This window comes from Cottoperca gobio, unplaced genomic scaffold (genome assembly GCF_900634415.1).
Source record: "Cottoperca gobio unplaced genomic scaffold, fCotGob3.1 fCotGob3_316arrow_ctg1, whole genome shotgun sequence".
NCBI classification, from domain to species: Eukaryota; Metazoa; Chordata; class Actinopteri; order Perciformes; family Bovichtidae; genus Cottoperca; species Cottoperca gobio.
In genome coordinates this window covers 146,755-169,000 of record NW_021166924.1, presented here as the reverse complement: position 1 = coordinate 169,000, position 22,246 = coordinate 146,755, and the positions used below count along the sequence as shown (strand labels likewise).

At 38.7% G+C, this 22,246-nt stretch overlaps 2 protein-coding genes across 2 annotated transcripts in view; both read right to left on the bottom strand.

Moving 5' to 3' along the window:
- LOC115005533 (transient receptor potential cation channel subfamily M member 1-like) overlaps positions 1-9,157 on the bottom strand; it is a 30,783-nt gene extending 21,626 nt beyond the window's left edge. The window contains exons 1-7 of the mRNA XM_029427392.1: positions 9,153-9,157; positions 8,647-8,770; positions 7,127-7,199; positions 6,784-6,884; positions 4,895-5,068; positions 4,151-4,285; positions 1,566-1,616 (exon numbers count right to left, since the gene is read on the bottom strand). Coding sequence (XP_029283252.1) covers positions 1,566-1,616; positions 4,151-4,285; positions 4,895-5,068; positions 6,784-6,884; positions 7,127-7,199; positions 8,647-8,770; positions 9,153-9,157 — 663 coding nt within the window. The remainder of the gene's footprint in view (positions 1-1,565; positions 1,617-4,150; positions 4,286-4,894; positions 5,069-6,783; positions 6,885-7,126; positions 7,200-8,646; positions 8,771-9,152) is intronic.
- Positions 9,158-9,196: 39 nt separating this feature from the next.
- Positions 9,197-12,568, bottom strand: LOC115005532 (transient receptor potential cation channel subfamily M member 1-like). The gene is made up of 5 exons (XM_029427391.1): positions 12,498-12,568; positions 11,976-12,189; positions 11,331-11,455; positions 10,415-10,608; positions 9,197-9,428 (listed from the first exon to the last, which is right to left on the bottom strand). The coding sequence occupies exons 1-5, from the start codon at positions 12,498-12,500 to the stop codon at positions 9,197-9,199; spliced, it is 768 nt and encodes a 255-aa protein (XP_029283251.1). The 5' UTR covers positions 12,501-12,568.
- Between the last annotated feature and the right edge of the window lie 9,678 nt (positions 12,569-22,246).

Sequence of the window (22,246 nt, the reverse complement as noted above, 5' to 3'; positions counted from 1 at the left end):
TGTAAAAAATCACATAACTGTTTTCTTAAGGATCTTAGCGAGAAAGGGAAGGTTAGATATCAGCCTATAGTTGGCTAAAACCACTGGATCAAGGCTAGGCTTTTAAGAAGTGGTTTTATTACAGCTACTTTAAGGGATTGTGGTACGTAGCCAGATAATAGAGACAGGTTGCACTTAGCTGCGAACCGATCCAGTGACTGCTGAAGGTCACAGACCGATGACGCCATCAGGACCACATCATCTGCAAAGAGCAGCGATGAGATCCTCAGGCCACCAAACTGCAACCCCTCTCCTCCACAACTACGCCTCGATATCCTGTCTATGAAAATCACAAACAGGATTGGTGATAAAGGACAGTCCTGGCAGAGGCCAACATTCACTGGGAACGAGTCCGACTTAGTGCTGAGTATCTGGACACAACTCTCGCTTTGGGCGTACAGGGATTGGACGGCCCTCAGAAGTGACCCCCTCACCCCATACTTCCGCAGCACCTCCCACAGTATCACCCGTGGAACCCGGTCATACGCCTTCTCCAGATCCACAAAACACATGTAGACCAGTTGGGTGTACTCCCAGGCCCTCTCCAGGATCCTTGCGAGAGTGAAGAGTTGGTCCGTTGTTCTACGACCAGGACGGTATTCGCATTGTTCCTCTTCAATCAGAGGTTCGACTATCGGCCGAACCCTCCTTTCCAGTACCTTGGAATAGACTTTACCAGGGAGGCTCAGAAGTACGATACCCCTGTAGTTGGCACACACTCTCTGGTCCCCCTTTTTGAATAGGGGAACCACCATCCCAGTCTGCCACCCCCTAGGCACTGTCCCAGACTTCCACGTAATGTTGACAAGGCGTGTCAACCAAGACAGCCCCTCAAAAGCCAAAGCCTTCAGCATTTCTGGACGGATCTCATCAACCCCTGTGACCACTGTGGAGTTGTTTGACTACCTCAGTGACTTCCAACAGGGAAATTGACGATGGTCCCCCATCAGCTTCCAGCTCTGCCTCTACCATAGAGGGCGTGTTAGTCAGATTCAGGAGTTCCTCAAAGTGTTCCTTCCACTGCCCGATAACCTTCTCAGTCGAAGTCAGCAGTGTCCCACTTGCTGTACACACCTTGGATGGTTCCCCGCTTCCCCCTCCTGAGGTTCTGGACGGTTTTCCAGAAGCACCTTGATGCCGATCAAAAGTCCTTCTCCATAGCTTCTGCCACACCCGCTGCTTTAATTCTGCCACGGCAGAGGCTGCCGCCCTTCGAGTCCGTCAGTACCCTGCAACTGGTCCAGAGTCGTCCTTCTCCTTCTTCAGTCGAACAGCTTCCCTGACCACCGGGGTCTACCACGGTGTTCAAGAGTTACCGCACCTTGAGGTGTCTGAAAAGCTCCGCCGGAGGTGTGAGTTGAAGATCTCCAGGGCAGGGTCTTCCTCCAGACGTTCCCAGTTCACCCGCACTACCCGTTTGGGCTTACCAGGTCTGTCCAGAGTCTTCCCCCACCCCTTGGTCCCGACTTCCTCCGGGCAGGGTCTCTCCTTCTCTACAACAATATTCATATAATCGTAGAACTCACCTTCTTCACGTCTCTGACCACAAAGTGTAGCGTGTTGGCCGGACCCAGTTTCTGCAGGAGACACACAGCAGGCATACCTCAAGAACAGACAGGGACTGAAGGACACCGAGACTGAAGGACAGACAGGGACTAAAGCACACAGAGACTGAAGCACACAGAGACTGAATCACACAGAGACTGAAGCACACAGAAACACTGAAGGACACAAAGACTGAAGGACACAGAAAGACACTGAAGGACACAGAGACTGATGCTGCTATAGGCTTAGACTGCCAGGGGACACCTCCCTGCTCTCTTCCTTCTCTTCCTCTCTCCTCCCCTCCCTCTCCCCTCCTCTCCCTCTCGATCTGTATGCATTTGTGTAAATGTATGTTACTAACTCATCATCCGGGGCATCATCCCGGAGTTTCTGTGTCTCTCATGTGGCAGGTTGCCACTGATAAAGTTTACGTCTGGATGAGGAATCGTGGCTGCGCCTGCTGCCCTGGCCCTGCTGGACACCGGGAAGCCTTTTTGACATTTTTCTGGATTCATCCATACTTTCTCTTTTTCAACACATAATTTTCTGTCAAATGTTGTATTTGTACTATGTTGTTTATCCTGTACACACACATCTATTGCACGTCTGGCCGTCCTGGGAGAGGGATCCCTCCTCAGTTACTCTTCCCTGAGGTTTCTTCCATTTTTCCCCCTTTAATTATGGGGTTTCTTTTAGGAAGTTTTTCCTTGTGCGATGCAAGGGTCTAAGGACAGAGGTACTAAGGACAGAGGGTCTAAAGACAGAGGGTCTAATTACAGAGGGTCTAAGGACAGAGGGTCATAACCTGTACAGTCTGTAAAGCACACTGAGACAAATGTATAATTTGTAATATTGGGCTATATAAATAAACTTGATTTGATTTGAAGGACAAACAGAGACTGAAGGACACAGAGACTGCAGGACACAGAGACTGAAGGACACAGAGACTGAAGGACACAGAGACTGCAGGACACAGAGACTGCAGGACACAGAGACTGAAGGACACAGAGACTGAAGGACAGATAGGGCCACTTCTTGTTCTTTATTTATTTATTTATAACCTTTATTTTACAAGGATAGGTCTCATTGAGATTAAAAATCTCTTTTTCAAGAGCGTCCTGGCCAAGATAGGCAGCATTATAGTTACAGACAAAAAAAAAATCACAATCACAACATTAATTAAAACAGCTTCAATGTCTTTAAGGTCGCTTTAAGTCTGTTAGAGACCAGCTCTCTGAGTTTCAGCTCATTCTGCAGCTGGTTCCAGTTGCCGGAGCAGCGTAACTAAAAGCCTTTTTCCCAAGTTCTGTACGGACCTTTGGGACCGTTAAAGAAACAAGTCCTCGGAGCGAAGCCGATATGGTCCACTACATTTCCAACTAATGTAGATCCTTAGGTATTGTGGAAGAGCACCAAGAATAGCTTTATAAATAAGGATGTGCCAGTGTTCTACAGCGTGTGTGGACATAATTCTAATAATATTCAATAATAATGATAATAATTATATTGAAAATAATAACAACAATAACAATACATAATAATATTAACCATAACCATAATAATAATATAATATGATAAGTGTCCTGTCGCAGACGCAACGCGGCTATTTAATCTCACAATAACGTGACTCTCAAGTTGTTTTAAAAGCTTTTCATTCGAAGCAGATAAAGATTAGAGATGATATAAAACACGATGATGGATGTTAAGCTGCAGATAAACACCAGAATAAAAAAATGTTTTGTTTCATAACTCATATTCACTCATATATAAATATCTATATCTATATATACACATATCTTTGTATTATCATTTACTTTAACAAACATTCATGTTTCATATATATTAACTTCATCATTAAGTGAAATAAACAGATTTATTGTAAAATAAGTCAGCAGTGTTATTTATTTTATATTTTTATTTTATATGATGCTAAACAGCTGGTTAAAAGAGAATGAAGAATACAATCATTAGTTTTAATTGTATTTATTAACTCCTCAAACAGCCCAGCTGTTGTCTGATCTCATTATTCTCATTATTACTGTATTACTGCAGGATTACAGAGAAACGTCGGCCTGATTTTAATGACACGTAGTGGAAGAGTGAAGCTCGGACCGAGAAAGAGCAAGTTACACTTTGGAGCGGATCTGAATCATGGGAACACGCATTAGTTTTAACTGTCAATAATTTGGACATTTGTGCTGCATTCATGTGGTGTCGGAAAACTCGAAAAAAGTATTTTCCAACTGGGAAAACTCACATAAAGACTCTAAAGTCAGAACAAGAACTCTGAAACAGATATTAAAGCAATACAAACACATCAAAGTCAGAAGAACAACTTCACCACCAGAGGACACCAGAGGACACCTGAATGCACCGTTTGTGCAGGTCTGCGCTCTCCAGTGTATTCTTTTTGAATATAAGTTTTAATTTGATGCACCATGTGAGGCTGACTTGCATCATGATAATAAGCGTCTGAATGTTTATTGTATATCTATTTATTTCTCTATATATTTCTATCTACAGTATATATCATTATTTCTATATATATTTCTATGTGTTGTCTCACCGTGTTGTACAGCTCCTCCAGACGAGGGATCGTGAGGAAGTGATGGATGTTGACTCCGTTCTCAATTAGCAGCTTCACAAAGTTCACCCTGTCCAACACCAACGCGTCCATCATGGCCTGCTCCAGAGAGTTCACCTGCAGCACCATCCACATCCAGAGTTTATGTTACTAACTTTGTGTGTGTAGATTAACCCTAACCCTAACCCTAACCCTGTTCACCTGTAGTGTGTACAACATGTATGACTCTGTTCACCTGTAGTGTGTACAACATGTATGAATGTTACAATACATATCTTTAAAGGAGCTTTTCTCTAAAGGAGCTTTTTCTCACACTCTTCAGCAGAAATCTCCACTTCAGTAGCACTTACATACACCAAACTTTCCACTTTCATTCCTCTCTATATTCTGAAGCTTTGTGCAGAGGGCTTTGTTCACATGTCACTCACAGCTCATGTTATACACGCTACACTAACTACATGCAGGAGATGCACTAGGTTCTGTGTGTTGACAGGATTCAGGGATTTATGGAGTGATACAAAGACAGATCCAGAATCTGTACAAACCTTTGATATGTGAACAACATGAAACACTTTGAACCTGCTTCATCCAGACTTCACTTTACATCTGGACATGTAGTTTCATAGTGACATCTATTAGTTACAGTTTTACCCTACATTTGTTTTATAAGAGGGGGGTGTTCAGCTTTGCTCTGTGAGATAAAAGGATCTCAGTTCTCCGTCTCACCCAGTTGAGCAGTTCCAGCTTCCTGGGGTCGGTCTCTTCCGGTGGTTCAGGTTTAGTTTTGCCTCCTTTCCCTTTCTTCCCGCGGGCTTTTCCTTTCCCTGCTGCTCCTCCGCCGGCTGCTGCTCGCTGGGCCACCGGACTCTTCGGCCGCTCGCTGTTTGATGACTTCACTGGCTACAAAACACACCAACACACTGTCAGAGACTTTACGTGTCAGACACACGCTGTCATGGAGCTTCTTCACTACTTCCTACTTCCTTTACTTTTATCTTTAAAGCTATTCCGTTATGAAACAGTCTCAGTGTAATTCTGATCTTTATGGCCGACATTAGAAACCATCAGCAGAAGATTAGATATTTCTATGAACTTGTTCTAAATGTCGTTCGGTTCCCGAGAGAGATTCATAGTGGCCGTGGGTTCGTTTGGCAGTTAAAAGATATTTTTCACTTTGGATGTTATATTTTGTGGTTATGGCCGATAGTGGGGCGAGATCAACAAAGAGAAATGAGAATAATCAGATAATCGGATAATAGTAAGAGTTTTCAATCATGCAACAGATAATCATTTTTGTTGAATTGTGTGTAATATGTCTTTATTAAATAAATGTTTACTTCAATACATATCTTTACGTTGGTGGCTTAAACTAAGCTAGCTAGCACTTTAGCTAACGTTAGTTTACATTAGCTGCATTTGTTGAGCTTTCTGTGGTTTTGAGCAGGATGACCATAGCATTATGTTTGCAGAACATTTAACAGAAATTATGGTGTGGTCGAAAAAGAAAGTCAAATATAAAGTTTGTATTTACATTTTTACAGACTGCAGTGAAGTTTGGCAGTGAGTTTGTTAGCCAGGTAAAGATTTTTTTAATGTTTGATGTTTTATTTTGTGGTTAGGGTGTTACTGGGACAAAAAAAGCTATAAGGACGGTGAGATTATTCAACAGAGGGAGATAATTGTTTTGACTTGTGTAATGTGTCTATTTTATTTATTGAATACATTTTTACCTCAATATGTGAGTTTACATTTTCACACGTGGCTCAAACTAAGCTAGCTAGCTTTGAGCATGATGACCATCATGCAGCAGAACTTCTATTATTAGTTAGTATAGTTAAAAATACACACTGAGTCTCTTTTCAAAGTATGACCAAGCTGCGTCTTTTTGTCACTTGCTTCCTGTTAATGGAAACACTTCCACGTCTGTCCACAGGGGCAACATAACATTATTGATTTTGGCGGCCCCGGTAACTACAAGGACCTTTACCTTCTCGTTGCTTTGAAAACATAAACATATGTAGTTTCATCAGTAATTTCCTCAAACAGCTGCTCACTCTAGTTTTTATCTCACAAACCGGAGGAAATAGTGACTTGAATGCGGATGAATCCACATTTGGTGAGTATTTGTGTCAGCAGGACAGATGGAGGAGTGACGCTGACACAAAACGAAACAAAGTTTTTCTTTTCTTTACTTCACGCGGCAGATTTCTGTTTTTCTCTCTGAGCTCTTCTAACTGGTTAGAAGTGGGCGGGGCTAACACCTCCGTGCACCAATCAGGATTTAGGAACATTTTAATGTTTGGTCCCTATCAATCAAACTGCGCCCACACATGATGACAGGAAGTGATTTAGTATTAAACTAAAGTAGTGTTATTATTTGAAGTACAAACGTAGTGCTCTGCTTGTTGCTTTGACTCACTCTTTTACTGAAAGTCTTTTTCACGTCAATATATTCTTTGAATTGTTGTTTTTGTCAAAGAACATTACGCAGCGGAAGACAGCACCATATTTATTTATTTTAACCCTAAAATAAGGGTGTTTATCAGGAGACGTGTTGGTCCAGAATTTAACAAAGATTATCTAATCTAGAATATATAGATCTATAATGAACTCACAGGCCAGTGGTGACCATACACGAAGATCTGACTGCGAGCGATATCCACCCTGTTCCACGCCAGAGCCAAACTCAACTGATCCGACGCCGACGCATTCGTACCTGAAATCGCAAAAACACACAACACAGGTGAGTCACACATAATACACACAACCCAGGTGACACACACTAACACATACAACACAGGTGAGACACACAGTAACACACAAAACAGGTGAGACATACACTAATACACACAACACAGGTGAGATTTTTTTGACATTCAGAAATGTGATTTTATAAGCTTTTACAGTTGTGTGTGTGTGTGTGTGTGTGTGTGTGTGTATTAACGTGCACATTGTTACCTTTGAGTAGAGCTGTCAGGATGGACATCTCAATGTCCTGCTGTCCCTCTGAGCCCATCCTGAACACTGTGATCTACACACATTACAAACACTGTCATATACACACTGTGATGTGCAACTTTAATGTGATGTGCACCTTTAATGTGATGTGCACCTTTAATAATGTGATTGAACACAGTGTTCAATCACATTAAAGGTGCACATCACACTGTGTTTAGGAACAACACACACAGCTGGTATTGTGCAGAGTTAATGCTGAGACATTTTAATCTACAACAAATCATTGTGAGTGAAGTGATCGTGTTTGAATGTATGTGCAGCTGCTCTCAGGCGGCATCAAAGGATTGTGGGATTAAATAAATAAAGGGCCCCTCAGGGTCAAAGAACAATCTCCATTAAGAGCCGCAGCAGTTTAGGGTCAAAGGTGAAACCTCCGTCATCATGTTAATGTGCAACCTGCTGCTGAATTACACCAGGACCACATTACCCAGCATTCATAGCGTCAGGGACACAGGAGCTCGTTCGGGATGTATAAACTGCATTCAGAGGAACTGAAATATTTAAAAACCTTAAGAAAATCTCTTCTGAGTTTACTTTAGTTGTATTTACTTTAGATCTTGTTATTCCTTTTAAGAAAGGATTTCCTGTTCTCACCTTTTACTACCCTACAGTGGTTTTATTATCAAAAGCTGTATTATTGTTATGATTATTGTTATGTTTATAATTGTTATTATTGTTATGATTAAGATTATTACTATGATGATGATTATTATTATTGTTGTTATGAAGATTATTGTTATGATTATTATTCATTATTGAGTTAATTAATATCATTAATGCACTATAATCAGAGTTCTGACTGAAGAATTTACAATTATATATTAAATTAAGATGGATTTTAATCTTAGAAAACTAAGAAGTCACAATGTTTCTGTAATGAGGGCCCTTTAACCCGGGTTAGCCCAGTTTCACCCGGGTTAGTTTACTTTAACCCATGTTAGATCAGTCAGATTTTTGTACTTCGTTTTCAAAAAATAATTTAAAGTGATTTTAATGTTTTTATTAGTTTATGTTAATTTTGGATATTTTATGATTCTGATATTTTCTCTTTGTTTTGATGTTGGTGAATGTTTAATCGTGCTGCTGTGTGTCAGGACACTCTTTAAATAACAGTAAAAAACTATTATTCTTTAACCTTATGAATACATTTACAGCCCGAGTAGTGTCGGCAGGTCTTTAAAAATACGGGAAGGAGCCAAATGTTTTCATTGGTCTTCTGTGCTAAATATTCAATTAATACAAAATATAATTTCCATCTCCAGTGGAAACATCCTATGTTTTCATACAGAAAGAGTTTATTAATTTAGCGGAAACATCAGTGTGAACATAATCCAGAGATTATGTCGTCACATGATGGGGAAACATTACAGTAATAAATGGTGAACGTGACACAAATGACAGGAGGAGGGAAACAGCTTTGTTGAAATCAGAAGAATGAGTTCTCCTATCTGCTGACCTACCAGCGCTCTCTTCTTCATGCACTCCATCACCATAAGGAAGATCTGCTGCGCCTGGCTGCGGCTGTAGTTGAAGGTTTTCTGGATGGTGACCAGCAGCTGATCTTTGACGCTGTCGCTCAGCAAGCTGCAGGAGAAACATCACGTAAAGAAGAAGTCAGGCGTGGATCCAGGAAGTGAATGTGATCGAGATAGTAAAGGGTTGATCCATGTGACTCTTCAGTGAAACACCTCAACAAAACATCCAAAATCTTTCCTGAAAAGGTGCAGAGACATTTACAGAAACCTGCAAAAGACCCTTGGAGGGTTACTGAACGTGCCAGACAGAAGCCAAGGAGCCCAAAGTGTCAGGGACCAAAAGTCTCAGGGACACAAAGTGTCAGGGGCCCCTCCTGGCCTTCAGCTGCAAAATGTCACTCAAAGAGACACGTACCAACCACAAAGACACACAAAACGAACACAAAGACACAAAGACACAAAACGATCACAAAGAGACTCAAAACAACAACAACATTGAACTATGATTCTGCTGAGTGTAATCTCTGAATGTGTCTCACCCGTCCTCCCCGCAGTATCTGTGAGCGAAGGAAATTATGTCCGAGGCGCGGCCGCTGCCGTCACAGATGACGACAGGGACCGGAGGTTCCTCCTTCAGACTCTCCAACACGATAGAGATGACGTTCGGCCCCCCCTCCAGGATCAGACATACCACGGGGACGCCCTGACCCAGACCTGACACACAGACACTCATTTTAATAAGAAATATAAACCATAGTGCCACATTTCTGATGTTTAAGAGCTGTATTAACGTTTAGGAAGGAGGCGCCTTGGACAGAAATGGTGACAGACATGCCATTGGAATTTCAAAATAAAGGCGTATCTTAACATTGTAGGTAATTTAGGAGACACTCTTATCCAGAACGACTACAGTGAACTAACTACAGGGACAGTCCTACTGGAGCAGTTCAGAGTTAAGTTGCTCAGAGGCTCAACGGTGCATCTATGGTATTGAACTCACAACCATCTGGTGTTGTATTTGGTAGCCAAACCACTAGACAACTAGGCCATCACTGCTTTAAGTACTTTTAAAAGTTTTTTTCCAATGTTTTTCTGCATTTCTAGTATTTCTGAAGTTTTCTGTGCTTTTCTGTGTTTCCGATGTGTCCGTTGTATCTGATGTTTATGAGGTTTTCAAAATTTTGCTGGTGAGCACTGTGTGGTTCTTTGGTGTTGAAGTGACGGCTGAGCCTCCCTTTGCTGTCCCTGCCTTACACACGGCTCCAGGCATAGGATGACAAAGGGAAACCCACAGGCCACGTGACGTGACGGGACACGGCAGGTGGGACTGATGATGGATAACCATGGCTGCGGTCTAATAGTAAAAAAACAAACTACTTTTCCATGACCTCGATGACGAGGCGCTTTCCAGCTGTTAATACTACAGCTCACGTGAAATTAAATATTCAGTCTTTAACAAGTTTTGTATCTTTCAAAAAAAAAAGTTATAACTGAAAACATTTAAAAACATTGAAGCTGAAAACAAGTCGATTGGTAAAAAAACAAACATGTACACTTATTTCAAACAATGTCCCTGATGTTACAAAAAACAGGACAAACCTCTGATACAACAAGCAACAAAACCAAAGGCTTCATGCAAATGGAAAAAAATTATTAACTTCAAAAGTACAAACTACAAAACTCGGTCCGAGTCTCTTCCTTTCTCCTTAAAAGCATCACAATACAACAATAGCACTAAGCAGCAGCATGATACACGATGAGCCGCTCTGACTCACGTGTGTTGATCTTCTGCAGAGCAATATGTTTCTCCAGCTGCCGGCGGAGGCGGACCTCGGCGCCGTACTTCCCGTGGGTCCCATTGTCGGCCAAGATGAAGTGGGAGTGGCTGCTGTTCGGCACCGACAGCTTGCTGAGCGGGTTGGTCATGGTCTGATAGGGCCGACACACCTGCACAGACGGATCGGTCCAATCAGAGGTGGGAGAGGCCACAAATCAGCCTCAAACCAAGACATGCAAGAATCAAGTTTCAGGAAGTCTGTAGTAGTGACAGCAGGGCTTTATGTTGGGATGCACCGATACCTGGGCTTTGGTACCGCTGATACCAGAGTTTAATTAATAAGCTGTATAAATGTAAGTGATTGGGATTATTATTTTATGTTTAAGGAAACATCAGACGTGATTTAAAGATTTGTAACATCGTAAATCAAAATAAATACATAAAAAAAATACTTAATTGTAATTTATTACTAAAATAATTAATTATGCACCAACAACTTGGTAAAAAAATCTTCATAATGTGTTGAATTCTTCGATATGAACCTTCTGCTTGATTAGGTTGGTTTCCTTATATTTTGCAGGATTGGCTTCGCAGCTATTACAAGTATCAGTACGTTGTTAGCGTAGCATTAAATCCCTCCAAACAGGTCATGTTAACAAATGTAAACATTGAATTGAATATATCGGCCACGTTGTCACCGATACCCGACCCAGCTCTCTGAGTCAGTATCGGCCCGATATCCGATATTAGTATCAGAGCGTCCGTAGTTTATGTGGCCCCCTGGTGACCCGTGCAGGTACTGCAGTGTGTCCTTTCAGCAACACACACTACAGATCGTGTCTCATAGAAGTAAGAAACACGTTTATAAATGTGAGTATGTTTATTCACTCACGTCTCTCCCGATGAGGTCCTCTTTGTTCTCGATAATGCCCCATGGTGCGATGCCGATGGCGCAGACTTTCCCTCTGGACTTTGAAGAATGGTCTTTGAGAGCGTCTCCAACGTGCCGGATCACTCCTGAAACATCACGCAGATTAAGTTTGAGTTTCTCTGGTTCAGCTGATCGCCATACATTGGATCTGAGGACTTCCCCCGGTGCCTCACTTTCAAACCTGAAAAGTCACACTGAATCTGTTTTCATTTGACAGGGACGAAGCAACTTAACTCAGTTCCAACACAGAACATAGAGACGATGCGCATACAGTTTATATCTCATGCTCATGTGTAGTTAAAATATACAGCTTTCAATATCATAAAACTACAATACACTATGAATCTATAAACTCCAGTAAAATGCACATCCAATACTACACATAATACATAGATGTACACTAATAAGACTTTTACCTGAGGGTTGAAATATAAAGACATTTAGACTAAATGATGTCCAATAACACATATCTGTGGATTCTGTATTAAACTGAAACCCTAAAACTTCTTAAAGGTGATCATCAGCCTGGTAACTTAAAGGACCATGTGTTCAAACTTCTCTCTGCATGAGGTGTTCACTTGTATAGTGAAAGTAAAAGGTGTGTACCCGTGCTGACGCCTCCGGTGAAGATCCAGGCTCCGGTGGTCACCGCCGCTTTGATCAGTCCTTTCCCAAAGACCTGCTTAAGTTTGGGGGGCAGGTCGAAGTTCTGCAGACCTCCGTGCACCGAGATGAGCAGCGTGGGGAGCTCCAGCTGCCAGTCTTTCACCATCAGGTGCAGCAGGTGGTCCGCTTTGGAGTCATAGGACACCCGGATGTACTGGAAACAATATTAACAACGTTAAATATTAAATGTTAAATATTCTTATCATAGGAGTCATAGGACTTTAAATATAATATCAAAGTGTATTAAATATAATATTAAATATAATATTAGATCGTATTAAATACATTAAAAGTAATATTAAAGTGTGTTTAATATAATATTAAAGTGTATTAAATATAATATTAAAGTGTATTAAATATAATATTAAAGTGTATTAAATATAATATTAATATAATACTAAATGTAATATTGAATCATATTAAATGTAACATTAAAAGTAATATCAAAGTGTGTTAAAGCACCATGGCCTTGTTGACGTGTCCTCCCCCCTGAAACTCGATGACCCCGTAGGCATCGGTGGACGAGCAATGCGTGTGCTTCAGGGGGCTCCATCTCTCCGCAGGCTGGACCTCCAGCTGAACCAGAGGGCCCCCCTCCTCTCTGGCCCCCGCAGAGATGGAGGAGTGCTGCGCCACCGGCTGACCGCAACCACACCTGAACAACAACAACACAAACAGTTAACACTTTAAATTAGACGGTAGAGACAGGGAATTGGGGGGGGGGGGTATACAGGGATAAAAGTCAGAATTTCAAAGATTAAAGTTGTAAAGTTAAAAGAGAAAAACTTGGTTATTCCCTGAGATCATAGTCTGTATATATATATATATAATATATATATATAATATATAAAGTTCTCTGTAATGATACATGTGAAGCTTTAAGATGTAAAGTTCTCTGTAATGATACATGTGAAGCTTTAATGTATAAAGTTCTCTGTAATGATACATGTGAAGCTTTAAGATGTAAAGTTCTCTGTAATGATACATGTGAAGCTTTAAGATATAAAGTTCTCTGTAATGATACATGTGAAGCTTTAAGATATAAAGTTCTCTGTAATGATACATGTGAAGCTTTAAGATATAAAGTTCTCTGTAATGATACATGTGAAGCTTTAAGATATAAAGTTCTCTGTAATGATACATGTGAAGCTTTAAGATATAAAGTTCTCTGTAATGATACATGTGAAGCTTTAATGTATAAAGTTCTCTGTAATGATACATGTGAAGCTTTAAGATGGAAAGTTCTCTGTAATGATACATGTGAAGCTTTAAGATATAAAGTTCTCTGTAATGATACATGTGAAGCTTTAATGTATAAAGTTCTCTGTAATGATACATGTGAAGCTTTAAGATATAAAGTTCTCTGTAATGATACATGTGAAGCTTTAATGTATAAAGTTCTCTGTAATGATACATGTGAAGCTTTAAGATATAAAGTTCTCTGTAATGATACATGTGAAGCTTTAAGGTATAAAGTTCTCTGTAATGATACATGTGAAGCTTTAAGATATAAAGTTCTCTGTAATGATACATGTGAAGCTTTAATGTATAAAGTTCTCTGTAATGATACATGTGAAGCTTTAATGTATAAAGTTCTCTGTAATGATACATGTGAAGCTTTAAGATATAAAGTTCTCTGTAATGATACATGTGAAGCTTTAATGTATAAAGTTCTCTGTAATGATACATGTGAAGCTTTAATGTGTAAAGTTCTCTGTAATGATACATGTGAAGCTTTAAGGTATAAAGTTCTCTGTAATGATACATGTGAAGCTTTAAGATGTAAAGTTCTCTGTAATGATACATGTGAAGCTTTAAGATGTAAAGTTCTCTGTAATGATACATGTGAAGCTTTAATGTGTAAAGTTCTCTGTAATGATACATGTGAAGCTTTAAGATGTAAAGTTCTCTGTAATGATACATGTGAAGCTTTAATGTATAAAGTTCTCTGTAATGATACATGTGAAGCTTTAAGATGTAAAGTTCTCTGTAATGATACATGTGAAGCTTTAATGTATAAAGTTCTCTGTAATGATACATGTGAAGCTTTAAGATGTAAAGTTCTCTGTAATGATACATGTGAAGCTTTAAGATATAAAGTTCTCTGTAATGATACATGTGAAGCTTTAAGATATAAAGTTCTCTGTAATGATACATGTGAAGCTTTAAGATATAAAGTTCTCTGTAATGATACATGTGAAGCTTTAAGATATAAAGTTCTCTGTAATGATACATGTGAAGCTTTAAGATATAAAGTTCTCTGTAATGATACATGTGAAGCTTTAATGTATAAAGTTCTCTGTAATGATACATGTGAAGCTTTAAGATGGAAAGTTCTCTGTAATGATACATGTGAAGCTTTAAGATGTAAAGTTCTCTGTAATGATACATGTGAAGCTTTAAGATATAAAGTTCTCTGTAATGATACATGTGAAGCTTTAAGATGTAAAGTTCTCTGTAATGATACATGTGAAGCTTTAAGATATAAAGTTCTCTGTAATGATACATGTGAAGCTTTAAGATGTAAAGTTCTCTGTAATGATACATGTGAAGCTTTAAGATATAAAGTTCTCTGTAATGATACATGTGAAGCTTTAATGTATAAAGTTCTCTGTAATGATACATGTGAAGCTTTAAGGTATAAAGTTCTCTGTAATGATACATGTGAAGCTTTAAGATGTAAAGTTCTCTGTAATGATACATGTGAAGCTTTAATGTATAAAGTTCTCTGTAATGATACATGTGAAGCTTTAATGTATAAAGTTCTCTGTAATGATACATGTGAAGCTTTAATGTGTAAAGTTCTCTGTAATGATACATGTGAAGCTTTAATGTATAAAGTTCTCTGTAATGATACATGTGAAGCTTTAATGTGTAAAGTTCTCTGTAATGATACATGTGAAGCTTTAAGATATAAAGTTCTCTGTAATGATACATGTGAAGCTTTAAGATATAAAGTTCTCTGTAATGATACATGTGAAGCTTTAAGATATAAAGTTCTCTGTAATGATACATGTGAAGCTTTAAGATATAAAGTTCTCTGTAATGATACATGTGAAGCTTTAATGATATAAAGTTCTCTGTAATGATACATGTGAAGCTTTAATGTATAAAGTTCTCTGTAATGATACATGTGAAGCTTTAAGGTATAAGTTCTGTATACATGTGAAGCTTTAAGGTATAAAGTTCTCTGTAATGATACATGTGAAGCTTTAAGATGTAAAGTTATCTGTAATGATACATGTGAAGCTTTAAGATGTAAAGTTCTCTGTAATGATACATGTGAAGCTTTAAGGTATAAAGTTCTCTGTAATGATACATGTGAAGCTTTAAGATGTAAAGTTCTCTGTAATGATACATGTGAAGCTTTAAGATGTAAAGTTCTCTGTAATGATACATGTGAAGCTTTAATGTGTAAAGTTCTCTGTAATGATACATGTGAAGCTTTAAGGTATAAAGTTCTCTGTAATGATACATGTGAAGCTTTAATGTATAAAGTTCTCTGTAATGATACATGTGAAGCTTTAATGTATAAAGTTCTCTGTAATGATACATGTGAAGCTTTAAGATGTAAAGTTCTCTGTAATGATACATGTGAAGCTTTAAGATGTAAAGTTCTCTGTAATGATACATGTGAAGCTTTAAGATATAAAGTTCTCTGTAATGATACATGTGAAGCTTTAAGATGTAAAGTTCTCTGTAATGATACATGTGAAGCTTTAATGTATAAAGTTCTCTGTAATGATACATGTGAAGCTTTAATGTATAAAGTTCTCTGTAATGATACATGTGAAGCTTTAAGATGTAAAGTTCTCTGTAATGATACATGTGAAGCTTTAATGTATAAAGTTCTCTGTAATGATACATGTGAAGCTTTAAGATATAAAGTTCTCTGTAATGATACATGTGAAGCTTTAAGATATAAAGTTCTCTGTAATGATACATGTGAAGCTTTAAGATATAAAGTTCTCTGTAATGATACATGTGAAGCTTTAATGTATAAAGTTCTCTGTAATGATACATGTGAAGCTTTAATGTATAAAGTTCTCTGTAATGATACATGTGAAGCTTTAATGTATAAAGTTCTCTGTAATGATACATGTGAAGCTTTAATGTATAAAGTTCTCTGTAATGATACATGTGAAGCTTTAAGATATAAAGTTCTCTGTAATGATACATGTGAAGCTTTAATGTATAAAGTTCTCTGTAATGATACATGTGAAGCTTTAATGTATAAAGTTCTCTGTAATGATACATGTGAAGCTTTAAGATATAAAGTTCTCTGTAATGATACATGTGAAGCTTTAATGTATAAAGTTCTCTGTAATGATACATGTGAAGCTTTAATGTATAAAGTTCTCTGTAATGATACATGTGAAGCTTTAATGTGTAAAGTTCTCTGTAATGATACATGTGAAGCTTTAAGATATAAAGTTCTCTGTAATGATACATGTGAAGCTTTAAGGTATAAAGTTCTCTGTAATGATACATGTGAAGCTTTAATGTATAAAGTTCTCTGTAATGATACATGTGAAGCTTTAAGATATAAAGTTCTCTGTAATGATACATGTGAAGCTTTAAGGTATAAAGTTCTCTGAAATGATACATGTGAAGCTTTAATGTGTAAAGTTCTCTGTAATGATACATGTGAAGCTTTAAGGTATAAAGTTCTCTGTAATGATACATGTGAAGCTTTAATGTGTAAAGTTCTCTGTAATGATACATGTGAAGCTTTAAGGTATAAAGTTCTCTGTAATGATACATGTGAAGCTTTAATGTATAAAGTTCTCTGTAATGATACATGTGAAGCTTTAAGATATAAAGTTCTCTGTAATGATACATGTGAAGCTTTAAGATATAAAGTTCTCTGTAATGATACATGTGAAGCTTTAAGATATAAAGTTCTCTGTAATGATACATGTGAAGCTTTAAGATATAAAGTTCTCTGTAATGATACATGTGAAGCTTTAAGGTATAAAGTTCTCTGTAATGATACATGTGAAGCTTTAATGTATAAAGTTCTCTGTAATGATACATGTGAAGCTTTAATGTATAAAGTTCTCTGTAATGATACATGTGAAGCTTTAAGATATAAAGTTCTCTGTAATGATACATGTGAAGCTTTAAGATATAAAGTTCTCTGTAATGATACATGTGAAGCTTTAAGATATAAAGTTCTCTGTAATGATACATGTGAAGCTTTAAGGTATAAAGTTCTCTGTAATGATACATGTGAAGCTTTAATGTATAAAGTTCTCTGTAATGATACATGTGAAGCTTTAATGTATAAAGTTCTCTGTAATGATACATGTGAAGCTTTAAGATGTACAGTTCCCTGTAATGATACATGTGAAGCTTTAAGATGTACAGTTCCCTGTAATGATACATGTGAAGCTTTAAGATGTACAGTTCCCTGTAATAATACTCTTTAACGTTCGTACCTGCTGGCGTCTTTGCTGGGAATAATCTGGATACATTCTCTCTTCTGGAAAGTTCTCTCGATCCACGCTCTCTGAGTCTGAACACAAACAGAAATAAAATGTTGTTGTTTCTTTACGCTGTAAAAACAAACAAACATTTACATTTCCACTCAGTGGCAACTTTGTAAACTTAAATCTAATTTAATTACTGTCGACACTTAACTGTTGGTTATTTACAGCGGTTTTAGCACTTTTAGGAATTTAAAATGTTGACAGAGCCTTCTCCATCGGCGCTCCCTCCATCTGGACCTCACTCCCCAAAGACATCCGTGACTGTACCGATCTCACCATGTTAAAATCTCAATCAAAACCCAGCTCTTCAGATCTGCTTTTAATGTGTAATTACTTCTATGTATTTTAAATGTTGATGTCCTGTCTTTTAATGAAATTTTGAATCTTACATGTACCTGTAAAGCGTCTTTGAGTACCTTTTAAAAGCGCTTGATAAATAAAATGTATTTACATTACATTACAGTTCATTTAGCTGACGCTTTTGTCCAAAGCGATGTACAAAAAGTGCAAACAATCATGGAGATACATCTCCGAACAGCAAGAATCTTGTAAGTACAATAGCTTCAAATAGGTACAATCATTATCAGTGTTATTATTATTATTATTATTATTATTATCCCAAAGTTTCCAAATCCATTATAATCCATTGATGAACCGCAAACTGCAGAGGTCACACACAGACACACACACGCACTGAACCAGATCCTTTAACAGACGAGTGAAGCCAGAAGAAGCTTCTGAAGCATCGGGTGGGGGGGGGGGATACATCCTGGACATTATGTTGATCCAGCTCCACATTAAACCTTCAGACTGCTAGTATCTGAATGGATCCGGCTAATTTCTGGGAGAAAGCTTTCCATTTCTTTATTCATCAAATCCTCTTATCTTGTCCTGCTGCTGCAGAGAAAACAAGAGATAATCTGTGTGTGTGTTAGTCTGTGTATTAGTGTGTTAGTGTGTGTGCTAGTGTGTGTGCGTTAGTCAGTGTATTAGTGTGTGTGTTAGTGTGTTACCGGCTGCTTTGAGAGGACCGGCTGCTCTATGAGGACCGGCTGTTCATGTGAGGACTGGCTGCTCTGTGAGGACCGGCTGTTCCTGTGAGGACTGGCTGCTCTGTGAGGACCAACTGCTCTGTGAGGACCGGCTGTTCCTGCGAGGACCGGCTGTTCATGTGAGGACCGGCTGTTCATGTGAGGACCGGCTGCTCTGTGAGGACTGGCTGTTCCTGCGAGGACCAGCTGTTCATGTGAGGACCGGCTGTTCATGTGAGGACCGGCTGCTCTGTGAGGACCGGCTGTTCCTGTGAGGACTGGCTGCTCTGTGAGGACCGGCTGCTCTGTGAGGACCGGCTGTTCCTGTGAGGACCGGTTGCTCTGTGAGAACCGGCTGCTCTGTGAGGACCGGCTGCTCTGTGAGGACCGGCAGTTCCTGTGAGGACCGGCTGCTCTGTGAGGACCGGCTGTTCCTGTGAGGACCGGCTGCTCTGTGAGCCGGCCTCAACAAACCAGCAGCGAACACAAGAGTGAATCTTTTGTTCCTTGTTACTGTACTTTGTTATGGCCACTGCTGTCTGCCTCATTAATCTTTGGGGGTATTCTGTGTATGCATGCCCCTTTGTTTCCCTATTATCTATGGTAATTAGGATGTGTGGTCGCAGCGCTGTTCACCTCCTCCCACTTGGCGAAGACGGGGATGTTGATTGGAGGGTACCTGTTCTGGCTCTCCAATCCGAGGTGCACCATGGGGAGCAGAAGATACAACTGCCTGGCCAGCTCGACAGTCGAGGCTGGTGTTGTCAGCCATCCATGCACAACGTTGTTTGGAGACTCAAACATATTGTATATTGTATCTTGGACTTGTGATATTCGAAACCCTTAGAGGATTGATAGTTTAGTTTATCAATTAGTTGACCAAGTTGTTCAGAGTTCATTTGTTAGGCACGCTAGGTGCGCCGACGCTGTTTGCGTGTTTTGTGTGTATTAAGTTTTCACCCCGAGATTGTTTAAGAGTTGTTTAGGTTGGGGTTTTTATTTTCGTTAGTTTGGCTGTGATGCCTTATTGCTCTTATGTTAAGAGCCCTCCTTTTGTTCTATTTGATTTCTTTAACGCATAGAGTTTGTAAATTGTTCCAAATAATATTAATAAATATCATTGTTTACCACCACCATCTGGTTTTATGTTATTCCCTTTTCCCTTCACGAGCCGCGTCATAACAACTTCTACATCAGGATGTTGAGTCGCACAATCAACAGAGACTTTGGGGGCTCGCCACCAACCAAACTCCATAACTTTTAAATAGTATTTTAAAAGTATCCCAAAATGTCCACATTTTGTTCATTAATCTGACTGTTCAGGTTAATCTAAATTTTGTTTCTGAAATTCTGATCGAGAATAATAACTTTTATAAAACATCTAATTTGTCAATAATTGTCTCCAGATTCACTACTTTTATTAAGTTTAGGGCTGAAAGTAACATATTTTATATATTTGTTAATCTGACAACTATTTTCTTGAAGATTTCCATCTCTGTCCAAGTTGTTTTGTTTTGTTGCAAAGAAAAAAGGTGACGAGGTGTTTCTATTATTTTTTCCTCCCTGTTTACAAACATGAGGTGGTCAGAATATTAGGAACACCTCTGATTATAAAGCAGCACCTAATTATGACCTTATTATGGAATATAAACTGAATTAACTCTGCAGACAAAGTATTGTTGACTAAACTTTGTAAAGAAATTCAGAAAATGTCGTAAAAATATGTGATAAATGTCAGAAAATATAAGTGAAGATACGTATAAAATGTCCATTACAATGCATCGTGAGAGTGATTACAATGCTTTATGTGGGAGTTATGATACAGCTCACACATCAACATGAACTTCATGAGATGCTGAATGAAGGCCGGCGGACGGATTTAAGAACGAGCAGCAACAATGATCAGAGTGGAGCAGGATTCAGATCATCGAGGTTTTAAACCAGATTAATGTTAATGTAAATGACTTGTTTGCATAATGAGCTGTTATATCACACACTTTGATTTTGTACAGACAAAATCTCCCTTTCACAACAAACTGCAGTGTTTAGTCGACTCAGAAATATTTCTTATCAAAAGTCAAAGTGCAGCTCGTCGTTCGTGAGCCCTTTTCTTCGTCTTGTTTTAAAACATTGATCACATGAAGCTTTCCTCCCTGATTTCATAGATATTATTAATCCATTAACTGAGAAACTAATCTGCAGATTAATGAAAATACACATTAGTTAAATTGTGATCTGAAAAGTAACAGAAACTACTTCTGTTAATAAATGCACATACATACGGCTCCAGGTCGAGATCGGTATCGTTGTTATTTTTTCACTTTACTTAAAGCAAACAATGAGCGCTTATTAAAATCACATTACACTATAATATTTTATATAATGCTTTATAACAGTGATCATAATGCATTATATAAAATATTATAGTGCATTATAACTCTGTGAATTATAATACTTACCAAAGTAAATGAATTATTATTGACCTTAGAAGTCATTATAAAATGTTTTATAATGTTTGTATTGTTATAAAGCACGATAAATACATATGATATCATATAATAACTATAATAATAATAATAATAATAATAATAATAATAATAATAATACAGTGCTATGAACAGATTATAAGTATGTTTATCATTAATTATAGACATAGGAAGTGTTACCAAACAGATAATTAATAAAACATTCTTCAGAGTGAAACTGATTTCATGTTTGAGAAACAGCTGATTGTGTTTGTGGAGCAAAATCACATAAAGTCAATTAACTGATCACATGATCTGAGGAGGACGAGGACACTTTGTGATCTCTGCTAGAATTATAAAGTTGTGAGTTTGAAGCCGTCTTACCTTCTGTGATCCAGACGACGCGGTGCGTTTGATGGATGAACGTTTGAACGATCCGTTGGTTCCTCTCCTCCCTCTGTTGTCCATGTTGAGGAAATTCAGCCGTCCTCCACGTTCATCCTTCCGTCTCTCCTCTCTTTGTCTCCTGTCTTTTCTCTGTGGTCCTCACGTCTCTCCTCCGTCCTACTCCTCTACCTGTCTCCTGTCTCACTTCCTGTCTCTCTTCTTGTCTCCTGTCTAACCTTTCATCTCCTGTCTCACTTCACGTCTCTCCTCTCCCCCCTCTCCCACCTCCCCTTTCTCTTCTCTCCCCTCTCCCCTCTCCCCTGTCTCTTCTGTATCTTATCCCGTCTCGTCCTCGTGTAGTCCAGCCTGTGGTGGTGCGATGCGTTCAGGCGTCTCTTGGTGCCGTGTGACAGAGAGACCCCGTCATCTCTCCCCCTCAGTAATCAGGATTAGTGGAGGGGTGGGCGGTGCTCTGCTCTTTAATGGATGGAGATTTAATAAATGGTGATTGGAGGTAAATCTACTGTCGGACGACACACTGCAGAGAGATTGTTATTTTAGGATTCATCAAATGCATTATAATAATAAAAGATCACCAACTGTTCATGGATTTATAATATATATATAAATTGATATATATATATATATATATATATATATATATATACTGATTGATCGTTCTTTAGAGGAGCAGATATAACAGTACCTGTCTCTCCACAGATAAACTGTCTTCTGCTCAGTGCTCAGCTCTGGTCTTCATGCAGTACTATAAGTATCTCTGCAGTACTGTGAGTATATCTACAGTACTGTGAGTATCCATGCAGTACTGTGAATAT

Excerpts from the sequence above, each read along its gene's own strand:
- LOC115005532 (XM_029427391.1), bottom strand. Across the intron at positions 11,456-11,975 it reads CACCGGAGGCGTCAGCACGG|GAGTGATCCGGCACGTTGGA; the intron begins GTACACACCTTT and ends GTGATGTTTCAG. Across the intron at positions 10,609-11,330 it reads AGGACCTCATCGGGAGAGAC|GTGTGTCGGCCCTATCAGAC; the intron begins GTGAGTGAATAA and ends CCGTCTGTGCAG.